This window comes from Mercenaria mercenaria, chromosome 4, assembly GCF_021730395.1.
Source record: "Mercenaria mercenaria strain notata chromosome 4, MADL_Memer_1, whole genome shotgun sequence".
Taxonomy (NCBI): domain Eukaryota; kingdom Metazoa; phylum Mollusca; class Bivalvia; order Venerida; family Veneridae; genus Mercenaria; species Mercenaria mercenaria.
Window position 1 is genome coordinate 100,468,388 of NC_069364.1, and position 25,155 is coordinate 100,493,542.

At 35.5% G+C, this 25,155-nt stretch overlaps 1 protein-coding gene across 3 annotated transcripts; it reads left to right on the top strand.

Moving 5' to 3' along the window:
* Positions 1-238: 238 nt before the first annotated feature.
* LOC123552516 (proton-transporting V-type ATPase complex assembly regulator TMEM9-like) lies at positions 239-25,113 on the top strand. 3 transcript variants are annotated; one of them, XM_045342231.2, is made up of 6 exons: positions 239-409; positions 10,639-10,772; positions 11,881-11,962; positions 12,979-13,110; positions 21,559-21,730; positions 21,970-25,113. In XM_045342231.2, the coding sequence occupies exons 1-5, from the start codon at positions 326-328 to the stop codon at positions 21,724-21,726; spliced, it is 600 nt and encodes a 199-aa protein (XP_045198166.2). In that variant the 5' UTR covers positions 239-325; the 3' UTR covers positions 21,727-21,730; positions 21,970-25,113. The 3 variants fall into 3 exon arrangements, with proteins under 3 accessions (XP_045198166.2, XP_053398021.1, XP_053398022.1); XM_053542046.1 differs by having other exon boundaries at positions 21,559-25,113; XM_053542047.1 differs by having other exon boundaries at positions 12,979-13,098; positions 21,559-25,113.
* Positions 25,114-25,155: the final 42 nt, after the last annotated feature.

A 25,155-nucleotide genomic window follows, 5' to 3' on the forward strand; every position in this document is an offset into this window, starting at 1 on the left:
TGTTTTGGACCTGGCGCGCTAAAGAACCGGCGATTCTTCCTTCTGTATCTTGTACTGTCCTCCCACTACACATTGTTAACTGGAGGAGTTGGTCATATGAATTATTGGTGGCGGCTATAAATAACTAGTAGAAACCACTCTAGCATTTTGGAGAGGTCAAAGAAATAGTGGTGCTCTTTGTAAAACTTTGGGTTAGATACATGTTTTCATGTTCTCGGACAAACAGTATTCAGCTTAAAAGCCGAACATTTCCGAAGCCGTAATGGAGTGAAAATAAATTAACGAAACAGAGCATATAATTTACAGTTTTACTTGATATTTGGACATGATGACGATAAGAATATCACCAACGCTTATTTCATTGACACTAATTTTATATGCTTTGCAATTAGAACCTGCATCATGCAAGGTAAACGCTTGTAAACAGAAGAATAGACGCATCCAAAATCATGAATGACAAATAAATTCACATACATAATTTGACAATATTTTTTTCATGAAATGAATAGATGTAGTCTTGGAAATTAGCGGTGGTCCGGTGGCCTGTGACCAGTGAAAATTTCCAAACCACTGGCCCGGTTGACCAGGAAATATTTTGGCAGGATGTGTTGATAAAGTCCTAATCTTTGTATCAAAGTGTGTCCGTCATTTTTAGCTCACCTGAGCCTGAGGCTCATGGTGAGCTATTGTGACTGCTCAATGTCCGACGTCCGGCGTGTGTCGTCCGTCCGTCAACCACAGGCACCAGTATCGGACCTGGGACAAAAATATGTTTGTTTTCATCCTAAATGAGTTAAAAATGAAAAATATGTAGTGAAATATGAGCCCCCATCAAAATATACATATGTCTACTGAAGGCCAGAATCTCGAGAATCGAGCCTGCGAGCAATGGGTTCACTTCCCGGGCCGTTGTGAAATAAATTCTCCAGACAATTAAACAAACTACCTATAACCATTTCTCGTGTACATTTAGCTACAAAATGAGACCGACCTCAAGTCTCTAGCCCTACCCATTCATGAAATATCTATCAGAAAACGAGTGCCTTTCTGCTGAAAGTTCCAGGTAGACAGAAATGTGGCACAACGAAACGGTACGAAATCACGGACTAAAATATGTTTGTCAGCCAAGCAAGGGTCAATTTCAATAAAAAATACTAAATAGTATAAATAAATACATAAACTAGGGCCACTCACAATCGTCAGTAGCTTCTCAAACACGCGATATTGGCGTTTCAAATTTTTCCTTGGTCTTTCAATTGAATGCTACGCCATTGAACAGAATTCGTAAGGTATTTTTAAACGCAATTTCTGATTGGCCAATAGCGACACACCTCCGACAGAACCGCATCGTTTCGCACAAAATTACTCTGATATTATCGTATCGGTTTCAATGGCGGAAAGTACAATTGAAAGACCGACGGAAAAATAAAAAAGTAAATATCGCGTGTAGCAGATGATACTGACGGTGGTGAGTGGCCATAATTTGCATATTTAGTAATACTTGTTATTAATGTCAAATGAATTTGACCCTTGCTAGGCTGACAAACATCTTTTAGTCCGTGATTTCGTACCGTTCCGTTGTGCCACATTTCTATCTACCTTGAACTTTCAACAGATAGGCACTCGTTTTCTGATAGATATTTCATGAACGAGAAGGGCTAGAGACTTGGGGTCGGTCTCATTTTGTAGCTAAATGTACACGTGAAATATTGATAGGTAGTTTGTTTAATTGTCTAGAGAATTTATTTCACAACGGCCCGGGAAGTGAACCCATTGCTCGCAGGCTCGATTCTCGAGATTCTGGCCTTCAGTAGACATATGTATATTTTGATGGGGGCTCATATTTCACTACATATTTTTCATTTTTAACTCATTTAGGATGAAAACAAACATATTTTTGTCCCAGGTCCGATACTGTTGCCTGTGCCGTCAACATTCCAAAATAATCTTCTTGAAAACCACTGGGCAGAATTACACCAAACTTCACAGGAATGATCCTTGGGTGGCCCCCTTTCAAAATTGTTCAAAGAATTTAATTCCATGCAGAACTCTGGTTGCTATGGCAACCAAAAGGAAAAACTTTAAAAATCTTCTTGTCCAAAACCACAGGTCCTAGGGCTTTGATATCTGGTGTGTAGCATCATCTAGTGGTCCACTACCAGAATTGTTCAGATTATCCCCCTATGGTCAAATATGGCCCCGCCCCGGGGGTCATATTGTTTATATAGACTTATATAGCGAAAACTTTGAAAATCTTCTTGTACAAAACCACATGGCCTAGGGCTTTGATATTTGGTATGTAGCATCATCTAGTGGTCCTCTACCAAGATTGTTCAAATTATCCCCCAAGGGCCAAATATGGCCCCGCCCCGGGGTCACATGGTTTATATAGAGTTATATAGGGAAAACTTTGAAAATCTTCTTGTACAAAACCATATGGCCAAGGGCTTTGATATTTGGTATGTAGCATCATCTAGTGGTCCTCTACCAAGATTGTTCAAATTATCCCCCTAGGGTCAAATATGGCCCTGCCCCAGGGGTCGCAAGTTTTACATAGACTTATATAGAATTTTAAAAAAAAAAATCTTTTTGTCTGAAACCACAACTCTTAGACCTTTGATATTTGGTTTGTAGCATTGTCTTATGGTCCTCAACCAAAATTATTCAAATTGTACCACTGGGGTGAAAAGAGGCCCTGCCCTGGGGGTACCATGTTTTATATAGACTTATATAGGAAAAAGCTTTAAAAATCTTCTTGTCAGAAATCAATTAATCATACGACCTAGGCTTTTGATATTTGGTGTGATGCATTATCTAGTAGTCCTCTACCAAAATTTTTCAAATTATGCCCCTGGGGTTAAAAGAGGCCCTGCCCTGGGGTCACTTAGTTATTATGTGAGTTATATAGGAAAAATACTTAAAAAATCATCTGATCCTATTTCCAAGACTATTTAATTATAATTACCTGATGACCCCAAGTAATATGATGTCACTTGATTGTGACCTTGATCTACTGACCTACTTACTTGTTTTTTAAGATACAGCCTTGAAATTTTGATGACTTACACAGTTTTGCACACAAATCGTAAAACTGAATTTCATTGACCATGAATGTGACCTACTGACTTTCTTAATATTTTATCATTAGTTTGACATTTGAAACATGTAGCTCATACATTTTGTATTACTCAGGTGAGCGATCCAGGATCATCATGACCCTTTTGTATGTACATTTATCGCTTATTTCTCTGTAACATGCACCACAGGGAATTCCATAGTGATGTCATTCCTATTAAAGATAACCATTCAATCCAACGCATCTTGTGGACAGGTCTAAAATGCGGTGCTGCCGGGTTTTATTTCAGCAGAGTGTGTGACATTAGTTTGGTCGATATGAATTAACAAAATGAACAAGACCATCATTTTTAGCTTGACTATTTGAAGAATAGGGGAGCTATCCTACTCGCCCCAGCATGAGCGTCACACAAATGTTAAAGTTTGCCAAATATTTTCAAAGTTCATTGAGATATTGCTTTCATATTTTGCATACTTGTTTACCATCATGACCCCAGTCTGTAAAAAGGAGGAGGCAACTCTGTCAAGCATTTTGACTGAATTATAGCCCCTTTTTGACTTAGAATATGCTTATTCAAGTTATTGTAATGTTAAAGTTTTACTCGTTGCTTATATTATACTATCAACAGTCAGGGGTGTAACTGTTTCAAGTTATGTAACTTATTTCAGTTATTTTTTCAAGCATTTTATAACCTGTATTAGTTATAAAAGTATAGTTAACTCAGGTAAGTTATTCAAAAAAAGTTGTTTTGCTGTTCTCACAAAGTGACCTTTAATGTATAATTAGTAGCAAACTGGCAAACCAAATTCTCTTTTAGTCTGAGCATGACCTGATAAGCATAATGGGATGGTAAGAGTTTTATAGCTGTAAATCTTTATCAGCCTTGCGTAAAAAAATTTACTGCATAGCTGGAAAGATAAAAGTTCAAGGATTCAGGAAATAATTGCATTAGTCTCATTCATAATGAGGAATTGGCACAGGAGGGCTTTGTTATATTTTATGATAACTGAAACAAGTTATGAAAGTATAAGCAGTAACTCAAATGGGTTATAAACTGCGATAACTTTAAACAGTTACACCCCTGACTGATCTAGCACTGAGAATAGTCGAGCGCGCTGTCCACTGACAGCTCTTGTTTGATGATCATACACAAAATATCTTGGACTTCATATATATATTCACAAGGAGCATATATTGTATTACTGTATAAAGAATAAATATGTTAAGCTTTTTTAGCTCGACTATTCATAGAATAGTGAGCTATTGCACTCGCCCATGCGTCGGCGTCCGCGTCCCGATTTTGCTTAAGGTTTTGTATGTAAGCTGGTATCTCAGTAACCACTTGTGGGAATGGATTGAAACTTCACACACTTATTCACTGTGACAAACTGACTTACATTGCACAGGTTCCATAACTCTATTTTGCTTTTTTACAAAATTATGCCCCTTTTTTCGACTTAGAAATTTTTGGTTAAGGTTTTGTATGTAAGCTGGTAACTCAGTAACCACTTGTGGGAATGGATTGAAACTTCACACACTTATTCACTGTGATGAACTGATCTACATTGCACAGGTTCCATAACTCTATTTTGCTTTTTTACAAAATTATGCCCCTTTTTCGACTTAGAAATTTTTGGTTAAGGTTTTGTATGTAAGCTGGTATCTCAGTACTTACTAATGGGAATGGATTGAAACTTCACATACTTGTTCACTATCATGATCTGACATGCACTAAGCAAGTCAAAAACTCTACTCTGTTTTTTTTCAAAATTATGCCCCTTTTTCGACTTAGCAGTTTTTGGTTAAATTTTTGTATGTAATCTGATATCTCAGTATCCACTAATTGGAATGGATTGAAACTTCACACACTTGTTCACTGTCATGATCTAACATGCACTGTGAAGGTCCCATAACTCTACTTGGCATTTTTACAAAATTATGCCCCTTTGACTTAGCAGTTTTTTGTTAAGTTTTTGTATGTAAGCTGGTATCTCAGTATCCACAAATTTGAAAGGATTGAAACTTCACACACTTGTTCACTGTCATGATATGACATGCTGTACAGAGGTTCAATACCTCTACTTTGCATTTTACAAAATTATGCCCCTTTTTCAACTTTTGTATTCATTCAATTGACAAGGCTGTTGAATAGTCGAGCGTTGCTGTCCTCCGACAGCTCTTGTTTTTGTTAGCCCTGCGTTTTCTGAACATGATTGCAGAAAAACGCGGAACAGTCGCCATTTAGACTTGTCCACTTTTTGCCCGGCTTTGTACCCTAGGAGAGACAAAAAGCCGGGTAATTTAAAGTCTTAATATTAATAAATCAGCTGAATTTTGTTGTTTTCTTTTCTTTGCTTTTATTTTGAAAAAGGAAAAAAGAGAAAAAAATATTGAATGTAAAGTAGATGTAATTAAATGAGCACAGTACCACTACATAACCAAAGATTCAGGCCAGTTGAAAATGATCCAGGCCAGTAGATTCTGCAAGCTTGGTGGTCTGTGGGTTTCAGATCAATTTCTTTGACTGTAGATGGATCTGCTGTATACCCCTGACTTTGCCTGGAACTCTGATCTTACCCAGTTTTCAATCAGGAGTGCCTCTAATTATCTGGTATAATAGTCTCAATTGCAGACTGATTTCATAGCCCAAATGGCTCTTTGATATATAGAGACTAAAACGCCCTCCACGCACAACCTGTTTGTTGTGTATATACATGTAGAACTTACAAATCATGAAGTTTAAATCACGTCGATTTCCATCACAGCTTTGATCCTAAATATTTGAGATGTAGAGGCAGATATACAGTACAGTAAATGTCAGTCTGTGAAATTGGTTGTATCCCAAATCACATAATATGCAATCTTAAAAGGTTGTAAGTGGCAGGAACGTCCCTTTTCTACAGTAGATATTTTTAAAACCAGCATAAAATGGGTCTTAATTTAAGTAACAGATACCACATACCCTTTTACCAGAATATCATTTTTTATGCACTCCCCACCCCTTTGAAGAAGGTGGGGTATATTGTTTTGCAGATGTCGGTCGGTTGGTCTGACCGTAAACCAATCCATTTACGGATGATAACTCAAGAATGATTGGGCTAGGATCATGAAAGTTGATAGGGAGGTTGGTCATGACCAGCAGATGACCCCAAGTTTTGAGGTCAGTTTGTCAAAGGTCAAGGTCACTGTGACCCGGAACAGGTAAACAGATTCTGGATGAGAACTCAAGAATGCTTGGGCCAAGGACCATGAAAGTTGATAGGGAGGTTGTTCATGACCAGCAGATTACCCCTATTGATTTTGAGGTCAGTAGGTCAAGGTCACAGTGACCTGCAACAGTTTCCAGACGATAACTCGAGAACACTTGGGCCTAGGATCATGAAAGTTAATAGGGAGGTTGGTCATGACCAGCAGATGACCCATAATGATTTTGAGGTCAGTAGGTCAAAGGTCAAATGAAAGTTCTGGTAATTGCCCTTTCAATGCATTTCTGAAGGTGTACATATTGTAAACCAAATATTAATACACGTTTGCAGTGTTTACTTTTGCACATAAATTAGTCAGTTTTACGTGCAATTTTGCAAATATCAAAACAAACATACAAATCAAGCGGGTGAGGTTTAAAAATAGACTGATCGATACACAGCTTTACATGATTAACTTACTAAGGTAGAAATTTAACGGTGTAAGCAGAAAATACATTGACATACATGGAGTTTAAATGTGTTTTGCCTACAAAATGGAGGTTTTCTCATTAGTCAAGACATATCATGATTGTATTTGGAATGAGCTTTCCAGACATGTAATTTTTAGTGTGAAAAAAATTGGTTTAAATATGTATTTGAAGCCTCCAAAGTGATTTGCGTCACTGATTATATACACTATTGTTTTGAATGGTAAGTGGGTTGTGCGCGGAAGATGTAATGGTCTCTATATATCAAAGAGCCTTTTGTGCACAGTTAGTTGGGCTAATTATCCGGTACACCTGCAGGATGTGCTGAATAGTTTGATCAAAACATCACTGTGCATTATGATTTAGGTGTACCAATCATGTGGCAATGATTGCCCTGTGTAATATGAACTAAGGCAACTACTGTGACCTGTCAAATAAGATGACTGTTGGGTAGTGTCAGTTGGAATGTTGTGTTTCAAAGAACAAATAAATTAATTCAAAACATTGTACTTGTACCTTTTACCAACCGTACCCACACACTGCTCACAATATTTGTACTTTGCATTATTAGGCATACACACATTGAAGTGCTTATATACAGGAAGGCCTTGCAGATCATTATCCACATGATGGGTGTGTCAGTAGCATTTTCTATGTTTGGCACAACAACCTATCATGCAGGGTTTCCTCTGGGTCAATTTCACTTTGCGCCAACAAATTCACCAATCAAGAAAAGTTTGCGCCAGTGGCTCTCAAGTTGGAGCCAATAGTCTGTGATGGGCGACATACCATTTTCTTTTTCAATCTCTTTTTCATTTGATTCTTTACAGTAACCATGCAATTTGCTCTTGAACCAGTCTATCCTAATATCACATTGAATCAAAAATAGTTTTTAATCTTCTCAACTATTTTCAAGAACATTTTCTAAACAAAAGTAATTGCTAAATCTATAAAATTATCCCTTTATATAGTTTGCCATTTTTAATTATCTCCCTTTAAGGGTCATTTTCACTAAATAGATGTTTTTAAAACATGAATATTTATCCTAATATCACATTGAATCAAAAATAGCTTTTAATCTTCTCAAAAAATTTCAAGAACATTTTCTTAACAAAAGTAATTACTCAATCTATAAAATTATCCCTTTATATAGTTTGCCATTTTTAATTATCTCCCTTTAATGGTCATATTCACTAAATAGATGTTTTTAAAACATGAATATTTATCTCTTTATTCTTTTAACTTTTTATTTCAAAATTTATTTATGTCATTTATCAAAAACAGTGTTGTTTTAAATTATTTTGTAACTTTTGAAAAGCTTTTTAAAATGCTTAAGTTTCATTATATATAAAACTAAATTTATATCTCTACATACTAATGTATAGCGAAAATACCATCTACAGATATTATTAGCACTTTGTTTTGAAGCTTTGGGATTGAGCTTTTTAAATTATCCCTGTGTATCTATGCTTTACGTTGGGCAAGTAAAAGAACCAAAAGAGCTGCTTTAGTTCATTTGTATCTCAGAAATTCTTTGATTGAAATTATACGACCGCGACTGTAATTTACCAACGGGCGTAGATTTATTTAAAGGCCTAGATTCGCTACTATATAAGTGTCCCCCCCCACCCCCCCCCAAATCCAATATACAACTCCCATCTTATCTGCTGCTTGTCAGCGATTATGTAACCATAACTGATTAGAGGGCAATTAGCACAGCAGGGACCCCAACTAGACCATGAAGATGTGTGCAGTGGAGTTGAAAGAAATTAATTTTTGTTCAGTGAATGTGGAATGATAATAATATTAATTATTATTTTGATATTATATAGATGATAATAAGTATTACTTTAATTTTATAACAATGATAATAATAATAATAAAAATAATCTTAATAATTATTATTATTATTGTTATTATTATTATTATTATTATATTACATTAAGGATGATTAAAGATACAGTAATAATATTGAAAATAATAATGATAATAAAACACAAGTATAGTGAAAACTTCAGGAGTTCTTTGTGCTGACAAACAATATTTTTTTAATTGGAAACTGGGTTTCTTGTATTCATGTAATCAACATTATTTGAACTTAAAATTATTGTGTTCCATCTATACTGAATTTTCATTTTCAGTATGTTGCCAAAAGTGACTTTTTTTCATGCTTTGCTATGTAACTTTGAAATGCACATACTGTTTTCAATTTTTAGACAAATGTTATTTACAGTATTCTGCAAGCTTTAGATGAGTGAAAGTCACAATTTTCTGAAATATCACAATTCTCCAGACAGACTTTGAAAAAATAAAAACTTGCATATTTCTTTAAGTAAGTTTATCAATATTTCATTATTGTGAAAATAAGTTTCTGATTATCTTATTATTGTGTTTGATCAGCAAGTATTTTTCTTTACATAGAAATGCCAAAAAAACCCAACAAACTAGTATAACTTTAAAAGTTATCAATTATATATCAATTTTACATTGTTTCCCCTTCTCACTAATTGATACACTTGTAAGGTAGACTGACTCTCCAATAAACATTGACCCTTGTTAATTGGAACCATACTGTGATGGTCATTAGCCCCCAACTGTGCTGGTGAAGACAGAAATCCCTTGGCCCACTGCCAAAATCTAGGCCTTTAACAACGCTTATGCAAAATTTATCTATTTACAATCGGAGAATATGTGTATCTTTTGATCGCGCTTTGACGTGTCATTATTTCCGGCATTTCCTCGGTCTCGATTACTTCGGCGAATCGGATTGTCATTAAAATAACCTGTAAATTTATCTCGCGTTTTTTGCATCATAAAAAGGTGGTGCATTAGACGAAGCACGCAGCTAATATTTCGTTTCGTTTGCTTTCGTGTAAGTAGGCGGGGCTAAATTTGGCGAATCAAATTGACTGATAATCGTTCTTGCGTGGAGGAACGCTCTATAGTGACTCGGAGAAGTTTTAAATTATGCCCCGAGGTGTAAATCGATATTGACACGTTGTGTATTGTCTTCGTGGAGTGTTAAATATCGGATAATCCTTTATTGCGTCCTTGAGAAAGATCAGAAGATCAGATCGACGGTTATCTTGTAGGCGCCAATGAAATTCGCCAATTGAAGATTTTTAGCGCCAGAATTTATATTTTGTCGCATTTGGCGCCATTGGCGACCGACAGCGGGAACCCTGCAGTATGATAAAGTTTATCACGGTTACACTGACAATTAAGGTCTCGGAATATAGAAATACTGTTCAGTCATCTGTTTGTCTGTCCTGTCTTTCAACCTAAAGGAAATAAAATGTTTAAAGTTTTTGCTTGAATAAGAATTGTACTATACTTTTCCTAGCTTCAGCATTGCCATTGATGTTTTTTTTCAGGTTAACTTCTCAATTTCATTATGTCTTCTTCCTCTGTCAACGTTATCATCAAACTTGATATAAAGTTTGGTTTTGTAAAATGACAGAAATCCTGTGGTTCAGGGACATATACCCAAAAGATCAAGGTCACTGCTGGTGTCAGATATTGCTATAGGTGTAGTGTCAGTTAAAGTTTTATGGCAAGTTTCTCAGTTCCACTACTTCCTTTTAACTATTGCTCTTGATGTCGTCAAACCTCACATGTGGACTGGTCTTAGAAATAGGGAAGACAAATTTTGGTTAAGGGATCCCAAAAGTCAGTGTCACTAGTGACTTGTCACACTTCAACTTTTCACTACCTTATAATTTCTCTCTATGTTATTACTTCGTTTACTTGAATTGTGTCATGTTTCATTAATTTTGTGGAAAGTGAGTATAAGAGTATATTGTGGTAAAAGGCAGATCTATGTATTGATACAATATTATTGATTTTTAAAATATGTCAGATGTTTACAGTTGATAAATTTGTTTTTAAGGATGGTACTCCGTCAAAGACGAGCTTTGAAGATGCTAGATGTAAATGTGTGTGTCCAAAGTTTAAGAAGGACGACAATAGCACACTAAGTGATAAAACAGTCTATATCAGCCCAAATGCTGACCCATCTAATTGGTATGTGGATTTTTTCGTAAAAATTTATTATATCAAATCAGTTTCTAAACATTGCGTTTTCACATGTATATGTTTTGCTGGAAATAAATTATGAGTTTTTCCTCAGTTTTGTCATCAATGTTTTCTTAACTTTCACCCTGCTAAATTTCTAAAATGGACTGGTCCATCATTCAATTTGGGCAGTACCATTTATTATTCAAAGGGATGTTCACTGAAAATTTACTGACTGACTAGCGAACAATACAATACAAATTTTATTTAAAGTCAGTGCATATATAAACAGAAAACATAAGCTATCTATAGCTATTTACTGACATATGCAGTATGTGCAGGCTGATCTTGGTCTGTACTGGTCGCAAAGGCATAACCATTTGTCGCCAGCAGGCTAAAGGTTAATACTGTCTACACAGTTCTCTTTTTCCCAAATGCTGTTATATTTTCTAGTTTGTGAAACTTGAGGATCATGGTTATTATTCAGTAGCACAAATTGAATATAATTCAAGTATCCTTAATACAGTTGAAACCCAGTATCTCAGATTCTTTTACTTTGAGATAACTGAAATTTGGTGAAAATGTGAAAATTTTCTCACTTCGAGGTGAGATATATTCTATATTCACAAAAAACAGACAAATTTTCTTTTTATTTTATGCTCAGTTACGTTGAGATGTGTATTTTGCAACTATTTTAATCTCAGCGCGGGTAACAGATGCGTGTAAACAGACATGACGTCAGACGTGCTGTGACGTTATAAAGACGCATGCAACATAAAGTACCATTTTGTTTTATTTTTTGCTGCAAAACAGTATGAAATTCTCTTTAAGTAAAATAATTTGAATCGAGAAATATACTATAAAGAACAAAGTGCGTCTACAATTTTCATGCAGTTTTAAGGAAATAATTTATAATTCATACACAATGTAATGAGGGTGCGGAGCTATATCTCGCACAGTGTGAAAATATAGATTTCATATTTTCACAGTGTAAGTGATGAAATATGAATATATTTAACTGATAGAATACAGTATTTCATTAGTTAGCATAAAATAAATATTATTATTTAACTTTAATATCTTTTCAAAAACTGTAAATGATTTTTTTTTTTTTCAGTAATTGTCCTTTTGTTGTAAACCAGCCATTTTGTTCTATGTGTGAGTGCAAGTATGAGAACAGAAATACAACCACAATCAAGGTAAGGCATCTGCTTGGAATTATTTTTAAATGTACAATGTTGAATATAGAGAATAATAGGTTAGTGCCATAGATGAGAAAGTTTATCTGGCGAGGTGGAGGAGGTTATTGGGTGAGCCGAAGGCGAACCTGATAACGTTCGGAGCCGAGCCAGATAAACTTCCTCCATCTTAGGCACTAACCTATTATTCTGTTTATCTTGTCATTTCTTCATTTTCCAATATTTGGCAATTTATTTTACAAAAATAAGTGTGCGACAACCATTTTAATGGCGTCATATTGGTAATGACGTCATTTATTTAATGACGTAATCATCGACAAAATCACAATAACTTCTTCGTTTTTGAATAAAAACTCATTATTTGACCACTCATTTTCTTACTTTGGACATTTCCAACACAATGGTGATGGTTTCAATGCAAAATTTCTTATGACAACAATATCGATCATAAGGTCACATGATCAACTGACCGTATATCACTGGTCACATGTCAACTGACGGTATATCAAGAAAGATATACGGCACCCTGATATCAGGTAGAAAATACTGCAAGTGACAGGATAAAAATCAAACAGTTTGATAATAAGTTTACATTTAGTAAAAAGATAGATGTTTGCAGTTGGTTAATGAAAGTTCAACTCCAGTTAGTAAAAAGATAGATGTTTGCAGTTGGTTAATGAAAGTTCAACTCTCTTGACATAAAATTTGTAACTGAAATGTAATTTAAACATACAAGTTAGTACAGTTCATTCTTTTATGCAGCTGGAATGAAAACCAAAGAAAACATGAACATTTTCAGGGGTTTCCTCTTATTTTTCTCTTGTGCCCAAAGTTAAGGACTCGTACAAACCCTAATTTTTTAAACACCTAGAAATTTACTGTAGAAAAATACTTGTTTGGGCACCAAAATTATCATTTTTTAATTATCTTGAAATGGGAGTTTGGGGGTAATAATCTGATACAGGGTTTTGTGATGATGGTCTCTTTCAGGATATGTTATGAATTATCTGTTACAGGTTGTTGTGATAATTATAATCTGTGTGACTTCGCTGTTGCTAGTGTACATGCTGTTTTTGTTGTGTCTGGACCCACTGATAGCGCGAAAACCAGGCGCCTACCAGGAGCACATGGATGAGGTGATTAATTTGGTAACACTTTTACACGGCTTGGGCAGCCTGATACTTTCTAACAACTAGACCAGTTATCGATCATTAAATACAGTTTTTAAGGCACAGAGGCAACATGCTATAGTTAAGTGTTGATTAGAAGATTTGATTGATGTATAGGCATGAAAGAGGCTCCTGGGTTGTTCAAGCGTTCAGTTTTATCTTGTTCTCAGTTACATTGTCTGATATACGGTTGAAGGGAACTGTGACATTGTGTCATAGATGATGCAGTGTCTATCTCAGTTTCACCTGCAGATAGACAATTATTTACTTCTCACCTTACTGTTATTAACACAAATGGATAGGGATTACAGAAATTATTTAAGGGTTATAACTTGTCACAAGGATAAAATATTAGTCTGAATCATATTTCCCAGTATTTCCTGGGAATTACCAGTATTTTCCATCATCCGAAACACGAGTATTTCCCGCTTTAATGCCAACCCTGGATGGTCTTATAAAGACTCTTAAATTTCAGAACTGTTACATTTTTCAGTTGTATTTCTGTCATGTAAGACATTCTTTCAAGATATTTGAACTAAAAATACATTTAGCAAAGCAGTTTTATCAGTTACTTCGTCTAAATTAAATTTTCAAATTTATAAGAATTCTTAAACAATTTACCCCTCACCGAAGTGGGTTCAGAATCTCTCTCAGGATGAAGAATTGTTTGTGTGAGGCAGCATTTCCAGCAGGCTTAAGGTTGGTCCTGGATGTACCAAGATGCTCGACCATGATGAAATAATTCCTGCTAGGTCAGCAGGGTCTTCTTTCACCATCAAAAGCTGGAAAAGTCACCATTTGACCTAAATTGTATTGTTATGACTTTGAATCAAATAAAAAAGTCCTAAGAATTCATGCAAATTAGGAAAGTTCAATAAAATTCAAGTGTTTACTTACTGCAGATATTGCCATAAGTTCAGAAGGACTGGGTATTGAATTGTTTGAAGTTAATTAGAATGAAAATAGAAATGTGTTTTAAAAGAATGATAGTCATTGTCAATATCATATAGATACCATGTTTGCCTTAAAATTGCATTACATGTAGTTCCCATACACTTTAAAAAATAAAATTTCCATTTGCTTTAACACTTTTCCAAATTTGAATGAATGCATAAATTTCAAAAGACAGTTTACAACAGTGATAAACTGGTCAATAACTGGTCTATATATGTTGTTGTAGAGTAGAATCATGTAATCTCTAACTTACACTTAGTATACCTCACCAGCACCTGCACGTGTACAGTGGTGAGCTGTTGTGATTGCATTTCATACCTCTATTTATAAATGGCATCTGCCCAGAAACTCCTTGGCAAATCTTGGTGGAACTTTAAAGAAAAGATTCTAATAGGGGAGAAGAAAACAATTTAATATTTTTTTTCACAATTTATTTTGGTTGCCATGTATCTTTTGGCAATACATTTATTTAAACTCAAAAAAATTAGCTGAAGCTGCTGATAGAATTAGATATGATTTACCAGAAATAATATCTAGAATAATGTCCTTCAAAATTATTAAAAGAAATTTAATAGAATTTGCTTTAAAGTATTTTGTTGCTTAAAATCATGGGTGAAAGGCATGACAGGAGTTCATGTCTTCCCCTTATGACTGCATGATGTATATAGAAAGTTTCAAATATCTTCAGATGGCAAGGCTTAGACCCAATGTATTTTACATAACCTTGTAGTCTTTTTACCAGGTTTGATCAATCCAGGTCCTGGGAGTCAGATTTGGGTTGTCACAGAAGAGTTTCTTCGCATTAGTTAAATACATATAAAGGGTGTAAATTAATTTTGTTTAAGCAGATGGCTATATTATTTTACAGAGATGTAAAAGACATTTGAAATGGTCTGTACTATAATGTATTCACTGAAAGACTATTTATGGATGATCATGCTTTAGGTTTTTAGCTCACATGTCACAAAGTGACAGTGTGAGCTTTTGTGATCGTGCAGCGTCCGTCGTCCGTCCGTGCGTCCGTGCGTCCATCCGTGCGTAAACTTTTGCTTGTGACCTCTCTAGAGGTCACATTTTTCATGGGATCTTTATGAAAGTTGGTCAGAATGTTCATCTTGATGATATCTAGGTCAAGTTCGAAACTTGGTCACTTGCGGTCAAAAACTAGGTCAGTAGGTCTAAAAATAGAAAAACCTTGTGACCTCTCTAGAGGCCATATTTTTCACATGATCTTCATGAAAATTGGTCAGAATGTTCATCTTGATGATATCTAGGTCAAGTTCGAAACTGGGTCACGTGCCTTCAAAAACTAGGTCAGTAGGTCAAATAATAGAAAAACCTTGTGACCTCTCTAGAGGCCATAATTTTCATGGGATCTGTATGAAAGTTGGTCTGAATATTCATCTTGATGATATCTAGGTCAAGTTCGAAACTGGGTCAGCTGCGGGCAAAAACTAGGTCATTAGGTCTAAAAATAGAAAAACCTTGTGACCTCTGTAGAGGTCATACTTTTGAATGGATCTTCATGAAAATTGGTCAGAATGTTCACCTTGATGATATCTAGGTCAAGTTTGAAACTGGGTTACGTGCCGTCAATAACTAGGTCAGTAGGTCAAATAATAAAAAAACCTTGTGACCTCTCTAGAAGCCATATTTTTCATGGGATCTTTATGAAAGTTGGTCAGAATGTTCATCTTGATGATATCTAGGTCAGATTCGAAACTGGGTCAGGTTCGGTCAAAAACTAGGTCATTAGGTCTAAAAATAGAAAAACCTTGTGACCTCTCTAGAAGCCATATTTTTCACATGATCTTCATGAAAATTGGTCAGAATGTTCATCTTGATGATATCTAGGTTAAGTTTGAAACTGGGTCACGTGCCTTCAAAAACTAGGTCAGTAGGTCAAATAATAGAAAAACCTTGTGGCCTCTCTAGAGGCCATACTTTTGAATGGATCTTCATGAAAATTGGTCAGAATGTTCATCTTGATGATGTCTAGGTCAGGTTCGAAACTGGGTCACATGCCATCAATAACTAGGTCAGTAGGTCAAATAATGAAAAAACATTGTGACCTCTCTAGAGGCCATATTTTTCATGGGATCTGTATGAAAGTTGGTCTGAATGTTCATCTTGATGATATCTAGATCAATTTCGAAACTGGGTCAGCTGCGGTCAAAAACTAGGTCATTAGGTCTAAAAATAGAAAAAGCTTGTGACCTCTCTAGAGGCCATACTTTTGAGTGGATCTTCATGAAAATTGGTCAGAATGTTCATATTGATGATATCTAGGTCAAGTTTGAAACTGGGTCACGTGCCATCAATAACTAGGTCAGTAGGTCAAATAATGAAAAAACCTTTTGACCTCTCTAGAGGCCATATTTTTCATGGGATCTGTATGAAAGTTGGTCTGAATGTTCATCTTGATGATATCTAGGTCAGATTCAAAACTGGGTCACATGAGCTCAAAAACTAGGTCACTATGTCAAATAATAGAAAAAAAACGATGTCATACTCAGTTCAAAACTGGGTCATGTTGGGACAGGTGAGCGATTCAGGACCATCATGGTCCTCTTGTTTAAAATGTTGAATAAGTTCAGATGAATGTATGACATCTAGTGAAAGTTTGCCCCTTTTCAAAGATTTTGTAGAAAATGGTATTTTTTCCTAAATTTCATGGTTTTAGGTCACTTCAGACTGAACATCACACATACATTGCAATATGATTAGAAGTTATATATTTCATTTCACAGTATTGTGGCATGGAATTTTATCAAGTTTGTTGAAGTTGTTCAGCTCGACTCCTTTTAGGGGCAGCAAGAGGACTTCTTACAAACCATAGTTTTGAACAATTACTTCTCACAAGACACTTGATGGGACTTCACTTAATGTAGTCTGTAGCTTCCTTGGTTGGATCTCTGAAGTTTTATAAAAATGGTTCCAGTCCTATAATGAGCCGCTTGACCTAAAAATACAAAAACTTTAAAGCATCTTCTCATTAGTGAACCACTTGATGGATTTTCACCAAACTTAGTCTGTAGCTTCATTGGATGGACCTCTCTGAAGCTTGTCCAAAATGGTTTCACTCCTTTTATGGGCTAACAGAGCTGAAAATAAATCAGTCTTAGAGCAGTTCACCAAATTTTCATCTGTAGCATCCTTCTATAGACTTCTCTCAAGTTTGTACAAATGATTCCTTTTGACCTTTTTTAAGGGCCACCAGAGTAAAAACAGAAAGATAGATAAACCTACAAAAGACTTCTTAGTTGTCTTCTCATGGAAGGCTAGATGGATCACCAATCTTGATCTGTACCATTCATGGATGGACCTTTCACATCATGTTTAAAAAGGGAAAATTAAAAAAAAAATGTTAAAAAATGCAATATTTTTGTCCTGGTAATACTGCAGTTGTTTTTCACCTTGTATGAACATATTGCCAAACCTGGTAAGCACCACCTTAAATACTGTATGGTTCGCAATTACAAGTTGTACAGTGTAATATTGTAATGTAGAAGTTTGGACTTTCCAAAGGGGATTTATCAGTTTTCATTTTGAAAATTTAAAAATGTTTTCCAAAAATGTGAGGTTTTCACCAGAGATGTTTCATTTACAATATTACCTAGTGGTCCTTTTACTTAGCATAGCTGTCTTGTTTTTAAAATCTAATAAGGAAATGCAGTGTAAATTGATATATCACTGATGACTGATAGTATATATGCTGTGAAATCTCATCCTTTCTTTTCTGATAGTTGTACGTTTATCATTTGTAGTGAAGTTTGCCATTTGTAGTGAAGTTTGCCATTTATAGTGAAGTTATTAGTAGTGTTAGTACTAACAGTGCTTTGTATGGAATCTGCATATTGGATTTTTGCTTTAAAAAAAAATCTTCTTCTTGAAAACCACTGGGCAGAATTACACCAAACTTCACAGGAATGATCCTTGGGTGGCCCCCTTTCAGAATTGTTCAAAGAATTTAATTCCATGCAGAACTCTGGTTGCCATGGCAAACGAAAGGAAATACTTTAAAAATCTTCTTGTCCAAAACCACAGGGCCTAGGGCTTTGATATCTGGTGTGTAGCATCATCTAATGGTCCTCTACCAAATTGTTCAAATTATCCCCCTAGAGTCAAATATGGCTCTGCCCCGGGGGTCACATAGTTTATATAGACTTATATAGGGAAAACTTTGAAAATCTTCTTGTACAAAACCACAAGGCCTAGGGCTTTGATATTTGGTATGTAGCATCATCTAGTGGTCCTCTACCAAGATTTTTCAAATTATCCCCCTAGGGTCAAATATGGCCCCGCCCCGGGGGTACCAAGTTTTACATAGACTTATATGGGAAAAAAAGTTTAAAAATTTTCTTTTCTGAAACCATATGACATAAGCCTTTGATATTTTGTTTGTAGCATTCATTGTCTTATGGTCCTCAACCAGAATTGTTCAAGTTGTATCCCTGGGGTGAAAAGAGGCCCTGCCTTGGGGGTCCCATGTTTTATATAGACTTATATAGGAAAAAACTTTAAAAATCTTCTTGTCTGAAACCACACGACCTAGGCTTTTGATATGATGCATTGCCTAGTAGTCCTTTACCAAAATTGTTCAAATTATGCCCCTGGGGTTAAAAGAGGCCCTGCCCCGGGGTCACTTAATTATTATATGAGTTCTATAGGAAAAATACGTGAAAAATTATCTGATCCTATTACCAAGACTGTTTAATAATAATTGTCTGATGACTCTAAGTATTATGATGTCACTTGACTGTGGCCTTGACCTGCTGACCTACTTCCTTGTTTTTTAAGATAGAGCCTTTAAATTTGGACGTCATGTACAGTTTTGCACACCGATCATAAAACTGAATTGCGTTGACTATGAATGTGACCTACTGACTTTCTTAATATTTTAGCATCAGTTTGACATTTGAAACGTGTTGCTCATATTACTCAGGTGAGCGATTCAGGGTCATCTTGACCTTCTTGGTTTTTTAGCTGGACTATTCGAAGAATAGGGGAGCTATCCTACTCGCCCCGGCGTCGGCGTTAGCGTCACACACGTTAAAGTTTGCGTACCACCCCAAATATTTTCAAGGTCCATTTAGATATTGCTTTCATATTTTGCATACTTGTTTACCATCATGACCCCAGTCTGTAAAAAGTAGGAGGCAACTCTATTAAGCATTTTGACTGAATTATGGCCCCTTTTCGACTTAGAATAAATGTTAAAGTTTGCGTACCACCCCAAACATTTTCAAAGTCCATTGAGATATTGCTTTCATATTTTGCATACTTGTTTACCATCATGACCCCAGTCTGTAAAAAGGAGGAGGCAACTCTATCAAGCATTTTGACTGAATTATGGCCCCTTTTCAACTTAGAATAAATGTTAAAGTTTGCGTACCACCCCAAATATTTTCAAAGTCCATTGAGATATTGCTTTCATATTTTGCATACTTGTTTACCATCATGACCCCAGTCTATAAAAAGGAGGAGGCAACTCTATCAAGCATTTTGACTGAATTATGGCCCCTTTTCGACCTTGAATATGCTTATTGTAATGTTAAAGTTTTACTCATTGCTTATATTATACTATCAAGCACTGAGAATAGTCGAGCGCGCTGTCCACTGACAGCTCTTGTTACTGTTGTTTGGTTAGACTGCCTAGACAAAGAGTGATCAGTTTTACTGTTTAACTCAGTCTGTCTCAATTATGAGAGCTTCAGGGTGAATTGTCAAGCTCCAATATAGCTGAGCAACTAGAGCTGTAGAGGCCCACCCACTTTGCTCAGTAGGAAGAGCGCAGATATGCAGATTATCGAGTTGTGAGTTTGATCCCCAGATGAGGTGTTTGTTCTCCATGACGATTTGAAATAAGACATTGTTTCTGAAATCATTAGTCTTCCACCTCTAATTCATGTGGGGAATAAGGCAATATTGAGCAAAAGCTATCTCAGTAATTACTGTATAAGACGGAACTGTCAAGCAAAGTTTAGCTCAGTCAGAAATGAGCACTTTAGAGTCTAGCTTAGTAAAGTGTTTATGTCTTGATGTAATTTCCTGCTCATGCTTCATATCAGATTTCAGACTTGCTTTATATAAAAATTGCTTCAATTTAGCACATGCAAAATGAATGGCACATTATATACACTCCTCACTGCTTTAAAGGCTGCTAGACAGGAAAAATGTACCTCAGTTGTAATGTTGAAGTGACTTACAAGAGGAATGCATAGATATTGATCCAGCTTGGTGTGATGAGAAGGAAACTTATAATAGAAATTTTCTTGTGCTTCATTAAGGGAAGTGTTCTTGTCATTTTTTTCTCAAAGTTGTACTTGTGCTTCATTTCTCAGAGTATGTTTGCACTGGTGTGTTTCTTTACTCATGTGTGATTTTGTGTTTCATTTCTCAAATTGTGTTTGTGTGCATCAGTTCTCAAACTGTGTTCTTGTGCTTCTTCTACAACTCAGAGTGTGTTAGTGTGAAGTGTTTTCATTGTTTGCTATGTGATAAGTTTTCTTTACAAAGGAGGAAATATCTCTTCTTCTTTTCTCTGACAATGCAAACTGGCAAAGTGTTTTATTAGTTATTTGATATTGATAACCATTTAAATATGTTGCAAGATTTTCTGACAAAAATGCTCTACTTTTAATTATGTTAATAAATTTTTAGTGTATGTGGAGCTATCCTACTCGACCTTACATATGCATCTGCATTCACAGCTTGGTTAAAGTTTTGATAAACTTTCTCTTCATTTCTATTGTTACAGGATGGATTTGCTTCAAACTTAAAATAGTTGTTCCTCATTATTGCCCACATATGACACACTAGCTCCAATATTTTATGAAGAAATTCAAATTTAAGTATTGATGCACTTTCACTCCCTCTGTGTTCATATTGAATGGATTTGATTTAAACTGAAGAAAGTTGTTCAACATCATCACCCAGCATCATAAAAGACACAGTCCATGAAGTTTAGAAGTTAGAAGTGTGTCCCATTTTTTTTACAAGATGGATGAAGATAAAAGATACATAACCAATTTTCTTAACTTATTTGAATCTATTTTGTCAATTCAGAAATGTTCGTTTCTTCAGGCAGTGCAGTATTGTAGGGTTATGAATAACTCAAGTGATAGCTCTAGTTTCAACACATGTGTCCTATTTTACTGTCAAGCATTGAACTTTGTAGAGTGCACTGTCTTCTCTGACAGAACTTGTTTGGCATTGCAGTTGAAGACTGTGTAGTGTTGTTCTTTCAAGCTGGTATATGTATGTTTATGTTTTGATGTCCAGTTATTGAAATTTTGAAGAGGCAGTGATTCATAAAATTAAAGGTCATTATTGTCTCATATTTCGTTCAGAAAGAAAAATCTTGTCTAGTTGACTCATTCCTTTCATATGTTCTAATGGAAATTTTTGTTGTAATAAAACATTCATCACACAACATCTTACCTTCAGTATATGCCTATCTCTTTGTTACAGGATGACCAGACAGTGTCACAGGTACCTCAGTTTGAAAGTGGAACGCGGCCACGCATGAATCGCCAGAAGTCCGTTATCAACTACGTCTCTGACGAGCAGAAACGATGGAAGAGTACAGTTCAAGAACAGAGAAGGAATATCTATGACAAGCATACTATGTTGAATTAAGATGTTATGAGCTGTGTCATGAGAAAATCAGCATAGTTGCTTTGCGACCAGCACGGATCCAGACCAGCCTGCGCATCCGCGCAGTCTGGTCAGGATCCATGCTGTTCGCTTTCAAAGCCTATTGCTATTAGAGAAACCGTTAGCGAACAGCATGGATCCTGACCAGACTACGCGGTTGCGCAGGCTGGTCTGGATCCATGCTGGTCGCAAAGCCACTAGGTTGATTTTCTCATGGCACGGCTCATATTTCTGTATAGATCTGGCATGTACATTCTGAAGGAACACCAAGCAATATCATAACATTTAATTTATTGAAGAATACAGTTGAATGTTGTTTGTTCGAACTCAATGGGACAGTCAAGGTTTGTTTAAGTTATTAGTAGTTTGAGCCATGGGTCAATATACACTATATAGATATACACAATATACACTGTATATTGCCGTGACCTGATGATTGATACGAGGGAAGGTTGGTGTTCGATTGATCCGAGCGTACAAAGTTTGACTTTAGGTGTCATATTTCTACATTCCAAAATGAAACTGAGTAGTCTAGAAAACTTGAATTGATTTATTAATATTTTTCTGAAATATTTCATGAAAACTACATAAAAAGCTATGTAGAATAAATTGTTCAATTTATTAAAAAATATGATGAAATGTATATAATTCCAGGAGAGTAGTCTGTGAAACAAACTATTTCTGATAAATGCTTTGGTTAATGGCACTTTCAAACAAAAATATATGTAAACTATTCAAATTTCATCTACTTTTCTGTGTTCAAAATTCTTAACAAAGCAGGACACAGTTACATCTAATACCAGAAGTAAAATTGTAACTGGGCACTTCAGGTAATCATATTTCAAAAGGATTTGGATTTAAAATTTGCAGTGTAATAGTTTTTTAAGGGTTTATATCACAGTTACTATATAAGAATGATCATGTGAACATAAATTTTGGTGTTTGATATTGAAAAAATCATCAAACTTCAAGCACCAACATACAGAATAATATGTGTTTGACTGTCTTCTGTAATAGTAAATTCTGTCACCTTAGATTTAATAGTATGCAAAGTGTAATGTGATATTTTTATTTAATGTAGTTTTTTATTTGACATGGTAGAAATATACTGAACAAAATACTCCCTAGATTGATTGCTAATGTTACATGTAGTACAATTTGTATGTACTATTTTATCTTGAGCTTTTGAATGAAAGATACTTATAGCTTCTGCTGAAGGTCAGTATTGGTTTTCAGTTTTTCTTTCAAATTACCTATGGACGTCATGATGGAAATCTGGAAAGAAGCACCAGTCTAAAACATCTGGATCATTGAAAGCTTTGAGACCCTAGGTTGACATTTTTTCATGTTCACTGTTTGCTGTTGCCCTCAAGTGCATGTGATATTTATAGTATTGGGGATAGTTTTGTTCAGTATACTGTCTGTATGTAGACACCATGCATTTCTTATTTCTATTGTGCAATAAACATAGAATCTATCTAATTCATGTTGTATATATAGGTTTCAGAATGTAATGTTAAGACTTATTAATGATTGTAATATGTATATATGTATATGTAATTATATAGGTGTTGAAAGTATATATACACTATCATTGTATTACATAGTTAAAACTTGTTTAGAATTGATTTTACATTAGAAGGGAGTAATATTTATAAAAACGGTTGAGGTTAGTGAAAAAGTTAAAGCCTTTAAGTATTTAGAATGTTCTGCTGTTCATTTACCTTTATTTGGACTAAAAACCTTCATAAATTTTAAGTAGACAAATAAGTACCTCATACAACTTGCACAACATTATAGAAGATTTAGTTTAATTGAAGAAGAAGTGTTAATTTGTCAAGTAAAACCTGATTTTCAGTATATTTATATTATGAAAAAAGCATTCCACAGCTGATAGTAATGTATTTATATATATTGTATTTGTTTTGCGGGAAAGTTGAGAAAGGTGAGTCAGTTTTGACATATTTGAGAGGCTGCAATTTCAATACTTGTATGTGTATGTGTACATTTAGTTAATCCCTATTCATAAACCTGGCTTGGGGTGTGGAATTCATTCATGTGAGGATACCTGGCTTGGGGTGTGGAATTCATTCATGTGAGGATACCTGGCTTGGGGTGTGGAATTCATTCATGTGAGGATACCTGGCTTGGGGTGTGGAATTCATTCATGTGAGGATACCTGGCTTGGGGTGTGGAATTCATTCATGTGAGGATACCTGGCTTGGGGTGTGGAATTCTTTCATGTGAGGATACCTGGCTTGGGGTGTGGAATTCATTCATGTGAGGATACCTGGCTTGGGGTGTGGAATTCTTTCATGTGAGGATACCTGGCTTGGGGTGTGGAATTCTTTCATGTGAGGATACCTGGCTTGGGGTGTGGAATTCTTTCATGTGAGGATACCTGGCTTGGGGTGTGGAATTCTTTCATGTGAGGATACCTGGATTGGGGTGTGGAATTCATTCATGTGAGGATACCTGGCTTGGGGTGTGGAATTCTTTCATGTGAGGATACCTGGCTTGGGGTGTGGAATTCTTTCATGTGAGGATACCTGGCTTGGGGTGTGGAATTCTTTCATGTGAGGATACCATTCATCTAGCTTACAGATGGTCGGTGGTTCTACTTATGTCTGCATTAGTGCCATGAGAGATACCTGGGATCTTCCTTCACCACAGAGAGCTGGAAAGTCACTGTATCACCTATGATTGTGTCTGTGTGATGTTAAATGCAACAAAAATCTCAATACATAATAATAAATATTTTTCTAAAAAGTGTTTAACTCAAACACTGAAATAAAGAAGCAAATCCTGCACAATCCATACAAGTATTGGATCAGAACCTCAGTAATGTCTCAAAGTACTTTAATCCTGTGTGTAAAGAAGAGAATATAGAAAATATACAAGTAATCAATTTGATTCATGTTTGTTCATGTAAAGAGAATTTGTGATGTAATTTATGAGCTAGTGCTGCCATAACCTGGACGTTTGTTGAGTTTTATATTTTACTTCTGTTATTGTCATGCAAATATAGCTGTGCACCAAATGGGCATTTTAATGTATCTCTTCAGTGATATGTAAACAGTGTTTTGATTAATAGCTCTATAAATATAGCCATCACTTTATGATTTTATTTGCAAAACATCACTGCCTGTCCACTTGTTTCGGTAGGGAGAGGGCGAGTTTGATCCAGGGGTGAGGCTAATGTTCATGTGACATTTTGATAGAAGACATTGCTTCAGGAATCATTTCCTCATCCACCTCTGATTCACGTGGAGAAGTTGGCATTTACTTACAGAGAATAGGTTTGTACTGGCACTGGTACAGAATCCAGGAGTATTGGACCGGGTAGTTTAACTGCCTACCGTTACATAACTGAAATACTGATGAAAAAATGATGTTAAGTCCAAAACAAAA